The sequence below is a fragment of the Pimephales promelas genome, chromosome 6, assembly GCF_988280905.1.
Source record: "Pimephales promelas chromosome 6, fPimPro1.hap1.1, whole genome shotgun sequence".
In the NCBI taxonomy this organism is placed as follows: Eukaryota; Metazoa; Chordata; class Actinopteri; order Cypriniformes; family Leuciscidae; genus Pimephales; species Pimephales promelas.
In genome coordinates, this window is record NC_142774.1 from 38,342,756 (window position 1) to 38,353,292 (window position 10,537).

General features: G+C 34.8%; 1 protein-coding gene across 1 annotated transcript; it reads right to left on the reverse strand.

Annotated features, from left to right (window-relative positions):
• Window positions 1–4,236: 4,236 nt before the first annotated feature.
• Window positions 4,237–10,537, reverse strand: stk16 (serine/threonine kinase 16). Its single transcript, XM_089132543.1, has 8 exons — window positions 10,469–10,537; window positions 9,442–9,574; window positions 9,122–9,341; window positions 8,912–9,045; window positions 7,695–7,815; window positions 6,374–6,469; window positions 5,156–5,277; window positions 4,237–4,524 (listed from the first exon to the last, which is right to left on the reverse strand). Exons 2-8 carry the CDS (start codon window positions 9,525–9,527, stop codon window positions 4,383–4,385), a joined length of 921 nt encoding a protein of 306 aa, XP_088988669.1. The 5' UTR covers window positions 9,528–9,574; window positions 10,469–10,537; the 3' UTR covers window positions 4,237–4,382.

The window sequence follows — 10,537 nt, forward strand, 5'->3', positions numbered from 1 at the left end:
TTAAACATACCAAAAATTAATTTCAAAGTCAACTATCCCTTTAAATAAATAAAATTCAACCCAGTCCTCTATTCCGAGATTGGGAATGTTACAAAGAAATAGTGTCAATCAAAAAAAGGTCCAATCAATGCAACAAGGCAAACAACTACAATATCCACAGAATTTTATTAAATGAGACGCGTTTAAACTGTATTCCCAACCCCTTCCCTTTATGGCAGATCTGTGATTTACTGAACGAGAGAAACACTGGAGGATCAGAGGCACTCAACATTGACCCATAATCCCTGGCTAATTAAATAATTCACTAATTGATTCATCACCAAATCAATAAAGCAGGAGATGGTTTATGATGTTGGTATAGCACTCTGTGACCAATTGGTTGCAACTATAAAGATGAATTTTTATTAGTGGTTTTGTCAAGGTATGCATGAATATTATTTTTGCAATTACTATAGGCTTTAGTTAGTTTAAAAAAAATGTAAAATTAAAAAATACAATGAAGGAGATTGATTTAATCATCAGAAACTCAAAATAGTATGTTATCATAACTAGATTAATAATTTAAGTTGATTTGACAAAAGACAAAATGTTGTGACTGATTACAAATCATGCAATTTTTTACAGTATATATATATATATATATATATATATATATATATATATATATATATATATATATATATATATATTTGTGTGTGTGTGTGTGTGTGTGTGTGTACATACATATACACACATATACAGAATAAGTGTATAAATAAATGTGATATGTACAGTATGTATTTTGGTTTTTAAGATAATGCTCTTTCCTCATCCAGGTACAACATTGCAAAATTCAAACCATAACTATTTTAAATATTAGGTACACACTGTAAAAAAATATTGTTGGTTTAACTTAGAAAAATTAAGTAACCTGGTTGCCTTAAAATGTTAAGTTCGTTGAAATGGAAAAATTGAGTTAATATAATGGAAATTGGTTTAATCATAAGAAACTCAAAATATTATGTTATCTGAACCACATCAATTATTTAAGTTGATTTGACAAAAGAAAAAATGTTGCGATTACAAATCATGAACATATATATATTTTTTTTTTTCACAGTGATATAGATCATTTTTCTCAGCAGGGATGCTGATTAACATACTCAAAAATATTAGCCTCAGACAAAACAAAGGTAGGTTTCGTTTGACCTTGACGTGGACAATAACATGACATCATCTCATAGCCTGCGGGATCATGATAGCAGAAACGGCCGACCAATGGAGGACAGTCCCACGCGCTCCCCATGACCATAAACATCGTTTCTGTATAATGAATGATTATCCAGAGAAGGCCGAATGGTTTGCACGGATGGAAAAGCTAGCCTAATTAAAGTGTAATTCATCCCACTGGAACTGTATCTATGTCTGTGCATTATACGTCGGCTGTCTGCTAGTGGCGATGTCTAGGTGAGCGTCCATACAGTTTATGGCTTCTCTTTCCCCCGTCGGTGGCGTTAGGTCATTGATTAGATTTATTAAGATGAACATTGAGTCAGAACGTCACTTTTGACCCTCACAGCCCCCGTGAATCATAAATTCAGATGCCTAAACAGCCTGTAATAATTGTTTCATACCTTTGAGTAGCGGCGTATACCACCCATAGGGGTTTGACCAGACCTTTTTATTGAGGTTTTGGTAGGTGGTCCTTGATGAGTGAAGGTCAGTCAGCCACTAACAAACAACATTCAAATGTCACATTGTTACAGAGCCAAAGCGGCCAACATTCACATGCTTTACTCAGGTCAGTAGCGGAGACATTTTTCATTAATTTGACGAAAACAAAAAGCTCTGTCAAAAGAACAGGTATTTTTTTTTTTAATTTAATACACTCTAAAAAATGCTGGGTTGTTTTAACCCAAATTTGGGTCAAACATGGACAAAACCAAATGCTGTAACTTATTTATAGGCCTACATTAACAAAGATGAACAAATACAGTAACAAATGTATTGCTCGTGGTTAGTTCAAGTTAGTAGCCTACATTAACTAGTGTTAACAAACGAAACCTTATTGTAAAGTGTTGTAGCCTACTCGTAGCCTTCGAAACTGTATTAGATTCTAAAACAATTGTATTTGTAATCTATAATGGTATAAAACAATTTCTGGGCATGGAGACACATATGTTTACATGTCACTAAATATTAATATGAACAAAAACATTGCAGAATGTCAATTAACACTCACCAAACCCCGTCTTCAGTTCGCTTCAGTGGTCAGAGATCACAACACAACTTGAGCAACATCTCCCCCGTGTGGTGATACTGAAACTTTCAGGAAAACCCAACCAACTCCATTGGTCGCTGTTTAAATCACACTTTATTCACCATTTATAAAAAACCAAAAACAAAACAAAGGTAACAAATGAAGTAAATGAATACCAAGAGACGAGTCTCCAGTCTTATATCCTATAAATTAAGAGGCTTGCATAATTAAGTATTCCTCAACACAAACAAACCTGGACAGAATTGCAAATGCAAGTTAAAAATGTTCCTTTAAAACAAAACAACATTCCAGTCAAAATGCTGAGAGCCACCGCAAAGCAATCTGCAGTGAATCCGAATATCAAGGTCATTTTTCTGAAACAACAATGCAAATAATAATAAAAACATATTTAGGTCCTTGTTCACAGATAAAATTCCAAATACAATATATATATAGTAAATGGAATGCTTCAATAAATGTAGTCCTGAATTATGAAACAGCATGTGATTCATGACATCATGTGAACATGTTCCGGTCATATTGCCAAAAATAAAGGTCCTAAAAACAGGCTTCATTCTATTGCAAAATATATACCGATTTCTGTCTGTTGATATTGCAGATAAAATATGACCTGAAATTATTCCGCAAGATTCATCCACACTAGCCAAGCCTCATCAGACATAAATAAATGACCGAATGCAGAAATTATTTATAGCCATGTGGATTTCTTGCTGAATTAAAATGCATTAAAACCTGTTTATTACACGGTTCCTTGAAAATAACACCCTAATACTGTAAGCAATGAAAGAAACTTCTTGCTAAATCAAAACAAACTCATATTTATGCTGTCATTTATACCACTTAAAATGAGAAAAGTGAACACATAATTCTTGCAATGTAATGTGAACTAGTATTAAATATTCACAGGGATGACCGTTTGTTATGCATCCTCTCAGAGTCTTCTACAGAACAGCACTTTCACTTGCTTATAAAAGCCGAGCTTTATAACTAACTGAGTTAAACTTAATAACTTACTCTCATTTTTTACAGACTTATTCTTAAACATGAGCAGAACATTTTTTTTAATGCTACAACATGCATAAGAATGCTTTTACAAATGATTTAGACAGAATATCCATTCTGACCTATGTCAGTTTTATCTTTGAACCTTCACAACACAAAGTACCTTAACCTCTGCTCTTAAAAACCCTCGCATGTCTTGCTTTACCTGGGGAACTGTTGTTTAAATAACTAATGTCAATTAAATTTTGAACAGCTAAAATATCAATTAAGTGGTGCCAAGGATGACATCAAAACCCTCAACATTTTCCTAAGGGTTTTTATAATTGGAGGTTTCAATTTATGAGATATATTTAAACAATACTTGGACATTTTGATTTACAAAGTAAATTCGCATACACTCACGCCCCAAATTCTCTTAACCAGGTTAAAAAAAAAAAAGAAAAAAAAAAAGTATGGCCCAAATTTTCTTATCTAGTTAAATAAAAAAAATAAAAATAAAAAAAAGAAATATATTTATATATTTATATACACACACACACACACACACACATATATATATAAACATAACAGCTTCAAAATTCATGTTTTCGATATAGGTGTGTGTAATTTACATTGTAGCGCAAAATGTCCAAGTATCATCAAGTTATGTTTACCACCACAATCCTTATTTTATACTCACAGTTGAAAACCCCATAGGAAAATCTTGAGGGAACCACCAGACAAATTCTTCCGGGTTTTGATGTCATCCCCGCATCACTCTTTAAAACCCTCAAAACTAATTTTTGGTTCCAAGCTTAGAAAAGAAAATTATAATCAGAAAACAACCGGTTTGATGCTATGTAACAGGTGCCTGTGAGAACTCTGCCATCGTAGTGAACATGTGTGGTTTGCGTGGCATAAATCAGGAACATGCCCAGCTCATAATTCACTCCAATATCATCGGATAATAATTTCATATAATATGAGATTCACCAACAAAGATGTGTGTGTAACCATGGCATGCTGAGCTCACTGAGGTAAGAGAGAGCAAATGTTTGCAAGGCTTGTCCGAAAGAGAGAGTGCATAGTCCAAAAAGTCCAGAGTCCACTAGAAAACAGGGAAGAAATCTCAGTGGAAACATCATACTCTGTTGGTATCTACATCTGTACCGTCTGAGTCCCGAAGGTTCTGGACCTGGTCAAGCACCCAGCTGATTATGGGCCTTTCCTGAGGATTGGTCACCATAGTGGAGCTGAGAAGGGTTTGAAGACCTTGAGAATAACTGTCAAAGATAGAGACATGGTAACCGGTTGCTGGTAGCTTTTCTCCGGTTTCATGCTAAAATATGTTACCATTAGAAAGCTGTTTTCTGAAATGAATTCGACTGGTAATCTTCATAATCTCTCATCATTTTAAACATATTTTCTAAAATATGTATATATATATATATATATATATATATATATATATATATATATATATTTGAAATAAAACAAATTTTAATTTTAAAATTAAGATAATGCAGACAATTAAGTATGTAATTTCTTATGTATAATTTTGTTAACGAGGCAAAATAAGTTTAAAATATAATATATAATAAATATATAATATAATAATATAAAAAAAATAATAATAATAATAATATAAAAAAACACTAAAATAAGCTGAAAATGTAATACTATAACATTATTTAAAAAATAATAATATTCACAATGTTACACAATGTGGGAAAATTAGTTTAAAATATAATTGTATAATATTATTTAAAATATAATATTACAATATATATGACATTTGATTGACGAACATCTAAAAAAATATTTGATCTGCCATTGTAATGAGCTGCCTCTTCCAATGAGGCCCAAAGCAGTTGAATTTTACAGAATTATACCACCGAATAATCTCAAGCTCACCTGCAAGGCTGTGGAATAGAGACTGGATTCTGGACGGCGAGAGCCACGCTGTCACCCTTCTGAAATATCAAGTCATACGGTCCCTCCAGCATCATCATACAGTACAGCACACAACCTAGAGACTACAGGCAGAAACAAACAAATGATACCTGCAGCAGACATAACATCATGACAGCAGACATAACAGACCAACAGCAGACATAACAACACCAGATTATAAGGGGCATAAAATACTGCCGCCAAACGTTTGACTGGGTTTGCGTTATGCATCCACTAGATGTGCTAAAGGGAATGTAGTGAGCGCGCGGCGCCGGAGGTGAGGCGTTTATTAGTGTGAGCGCGCTGGGGCGGGCACGTAACTTACATTCGCAGCCTGACTCATATGAGTATTCAATGTGCGGCGGCTCGCTGACAAGCAACAGCTGGTTGTTTTGAATGAGACGCCCCGGTTACTGTGAACGGTGAGCGCTTTATGACTGTGTGTCTGTTCGTGTGTCTGTTAAAGGTACAGTTCACTTTGAAATTATTTTTTTATGTTTTAGTTTACCTCAAGGGCATGCAAGATGTAGGTGTCTTTGTTTCCACAGTAGTTTCAATTTTGATATTTTTAGGTCAAACCGTTTGTGTCTATCAGTCATATAATGGAGGTCTATGGTCACCACCTCAAAGAGCATGCACAAAGAAGTCCAAATTAAACATGATTTAATGACTCATAAATATAAGTGCACATTGATGGCCTAAGACACGAAACGAGCGGTTTGTGTGAGAAAACAAACAATATTTATATCGTTTTTATCTCCACATAGCCACGTCCAAGTGATCTGAGGGCGCAGGCGCTTTGTGGCTGTGGTTACATGAGGTAAAAACGATATAAATACTGTACGTTTTCTCACACAAACCACTCGCTTCGTGTCTTAGGCCATCAATGTGTACTTACATGTACGAGTCATTAAATCATGTTTAATTTGGATTTCTTTGTGCATGCTCTTTGAGGTGGTGACCATAGACCTCCATTATATGACTGATAGACACAAACGATTTGACCTAATAATATCAAAATTGAAAAAGCACGGAGCGCTGTTAACTAATTGATCCATATATAAGGCGCATTGTCGTTTTTTGAGAAAATTAAAGGCTTTTAAGTGTGCCTTATAGTGCGGAAAATACGGTACTGTACCTATTACACCAATACAAAACACATAAAAAAAAGAGAATTACCCAAATATCTGTTCTCTCATCAATGATACAGTGGCTCTCCACATTAAAGAGCTCTGGTGCTCTGTATGAGATGGTGCACCTCTGAGCAGCCCAATCCTGAAAGGGAACGCATAAACAAAAGAGGATTGGTTAAAAGTTTTGTTTTTCTAGCTATGTTTCAATCCACCTATCTTTATGCGCATTTTGTAATAATTGCAAAAAGAAAATGCAAAGATGCACATAAAAAACGTATGCACTCAACTGGGGATATTGTGTTTACCCAATAAGACGACATGCGCATAAACTAAACAAATAAATCCCTTGATAAATCCCATTTTGCAGCATCAAATGGGTTTCATGGGTAATCAATGGGCATCACTCAAATGTGTAATCATTTAAAATGCCTGAGCCTACTTATACTATGCCCTAAAGTACGTCCTTTTTTGGTGAGTGTGTAGCAGAAGAGTAGACAAGCTTGGGACATAGTATCATGTCATAAAATTGAGTTTTTAATGGACGCGCTGTCGCATAGTTATGTGCATCCTGTCGCCGTAAACTGACCTGTCAATCATCTTGCCTCCACATTTAATTACCAACCGAATTGAAGAGAAAAGAAAAAGCGCGTTGATCTGCCAGTCGTGGGTCTCCAGTGGTGCAGATAACTCATATTTTTGTATAAAGATGCATTTAAAAGTTAATGGCCAAACAGATGTTTAGAAAAGTTCACATTCTTATTGCAACTGAAATATAACACAGATAAAAAATATATAATTTAAATAATTCTATCATTTAAATATAATTTGTTTCATCAGGTTAAATGCTGATTACTATTCACTCAAACCGGTTAGTGCAGTTCTGAACCGAATCCTCCTCCTCCAAAGCGTCATGGGTTGTGGGCAATATTAGCCATTAGGAGGGAGCACGGATTCACACTTCGAAAATTTACTGGAAAAGGTAGACCATCCAAGGACTTTGGCATACTCTTTTCAACATACTGTGCTTTGGGACACACTTATTAATCTCACATACTATTTAGGATGGTTATATGCACATTGGGAAGTCTGTCATCAGAATGATTTGGTTTAATTCCTCCCAGAATTGTCTCACATGATTGCTTTCTCAAACACCAGGAATCTGAACGCAAGATAACATGATGCCGTTTTTGTAAAAGATATTTTGCGCCAATTTCCCAGGAAGTGACAATTTTGTTGTCTTGAACACATGGGATGGAAACGTTGATTTATTTGCAAATATTTTATGCGATATTTCCAATTTTGCACACAAGTTTGGATGGAAACATAGCTACTGGTAACTCTCGATTAAGTGCTGCTTGATACTTCACCTGGATGGTCATGGCTTCACGTGACCCTCGAACTTCAATCCTCGCCTTGTTCATGGAGCCCAAGTCCATTAAAAAAGGCTGATCGTTCTCATTCAGTAAAACATTGGTGGGTTTCAAATCTCTGTTTTCAGAAATAAAACTCTGTTAGAGAAATAATAAGAACAGGAAAAAACAGCCAAATATTTCAGACTGAAAATAGTATATTCCTCAAGAGGTTTTTTTTGTCAGCAGTTAAGCATCAGGTCAGCTTTTGTTGTCTAATATATATATATAATATCTATAACATCTCTTTTTGTGTAACTATTATTGAAAGTCTGCCTAGGATTCATATAAGTGGGACAACCATCTATCTTAATCTATTTTTATTTGACTTCAGGTCTTCAGTCTATGTTGGATGAAGGACACTCCATCTTGTTATTCTTCTAAAAATTATTCATTATACTACATAAAATAAAATGTATCATTTCAGCAATAAAATCAGACTGAATCAGCAGTGTTCGTTAACTAAAAATACATTTCTTTTTAAATACAGCGGAAATAAAAATAATAATAGATAAAAAATGTGTTTGTCTTGGTAACTAACTAAAATAAAAAGTTGAAGTACTAAGATGACTGAAGTTAAAAATATGATACAAATAAAGCTAAATAGAAAAAAGAATAAAACTGACAAAAGCACATAACAAAACCACAAAAAATATAAGAGAAGACTCAAGCTAATTCAAAATATTAATAAATATTATAATAGTATAGAAATATAGAAAAAAATAAACAGCATTTAAAGGGAAAACTTCATTATATATTGTAAATAAAGCTAAATAGAAATATAAAAAATTATACAAAATTACAAAAGCACATAACAAAACCACAAAAATGTAAGAGAAGACTCAAGCTAATTCAAAATATTAATAAATATTATAATAGTATAGAAATATAGAAAAAAATAAGCAGCATTTAAACAGAAAACTTCATTATATACTGTAAATAAAGCTAAATAGAAATATAAAAAAAGAATAAAAAATTACAAAAGCACATAAAAAAACAACAAAAATGTACACAAAAATTTAGGAGAAGACAATGGCATATTTTAAGATATATCAGTGCAAGTCGCTTTCAATAGAAACAGCTCAAACATGCATTTTAGTCTGGGACTCATCTGTGAAACCAGGGGTTAATTGAATACATTTATGTTCAGGATGAATGAAATGTACTGCCAGTACCTGTGTGCATAGCCTTTGTCATGAATTGCTTTGAGGCCTTCACAGATGCCATGCAGGATGTGCAAGATGCGACTCTCAGTCATAGAGCTCCCTTTATCCCGCAGCTTCTCAAGAACGGACCACAGACTTCCCTTCTGCACAGGAACAATTCAGCAAGTGAAACACCGCACATCTCAGAGCTCAAAAGCAGAACACAGACTGACCACTTACACTGATGTACGGGAGCAGCAGCCAGGCCTCACACTTCCCGCCGCGATCCATGAAGGTGTGTGCGGTCAGGCTGAGGATGTTGGGGTGGCTGAAGAGCCGGTGCATCTCCACCTCGGTCTGAGCCTCCTTGCGGGCCTCGCGGTCATGGCAAAGGATTCGCTTTAGAGCATAGAAGCGTCCATCTTGTGCACCCTCTACCAGGTCAACATAGCTGAAACCTCTGGAAGGAGCAGAGAATTTGATGAAAATTATCATGCATATTTTGGAGACATAGTTGGACTCTCACAATTCCAGTATGTTTTCAAGCATTTTAGCCTTACCCTTCTTCTAGTTTCTGGATGAAGAAGTATCTCTTGTTGTCAATTGTGATGACACTGCGTGAGCAGACACACAAAGCTTGTCCCATGTTCTTTGGAGCATTGCTTAAGACCAACCATAGATGGAGGAGAGGCACTGAAAGAGATCATGACTTGATTACTTCTTACATTCATACTCTTTTCAGAATTGACTTTATTTCATATTCATATGTTCTGTTCTTTATTCTAGGACTGACACTGAAGGCTATATAAAGTTGCAATTCACAGTAAGATTCAGTATGTGTTGCCGCATTAATGTTTTGGTTTACTGGAAATACATAAAAAATGTGTTGATAACAAAATCTGTTGTAATTACAACATATTTCATAACAAATACTGCATTATTTATATATGTACATTTTCAATATCCACACATTTGTAACTGGGGTTATTTAAAGGGTTAGTTCACCCAAAAATGAAAATGGTCAGTAAGTTATAAATTCTAGGAGTATTATTATAGCATTTTTGGGTGAAACAAGCCTTTAAAAATATCCTATTTTCTTGATAAGGCGTAAGAAAAGACACTAAATCCTGTAAATAAATACAAATATTGTTTATTTTAAAAGCAAGTCAGTTAAATACTGCCTGTTCACATAAGCCACTGTCAGGGTCCAATTTTCCACTAAAATAAATTATTCACGGCTAGAAAAGAGCTTTCTGATTGGCTCTTTTTGTCTTTTCTTTATGACGTGCGCTGTTGACACATGCGACACCTGATAGATTTGCTAGGGTAAATACACATTGAATATAGAGTGAATTCGTAATTCGGTATGACTACATTCTGATTCGATTTCTACACATCGCGATCCGCAGTAAACGTGGCATGACTCTTCAAGAATGTCTGGTTTGTGTTTCACAGGCAGTGTTTTGAGCGAGCGAGACCCATAATATTGAGGGTGAGGGTTTGAGGATGAGGGTTTTAGCTAGTTAGCTGATATCGAGCCATCCAGTATAGATCTAATCGAAGGATTAAAACGAGACACTTGTTTACCTTGAAGAGACGCTCTCCTTGTCCTCCTCCTCCGCTGATTTCTCCGGTTTCTTTTCTTCCGTGTACAAA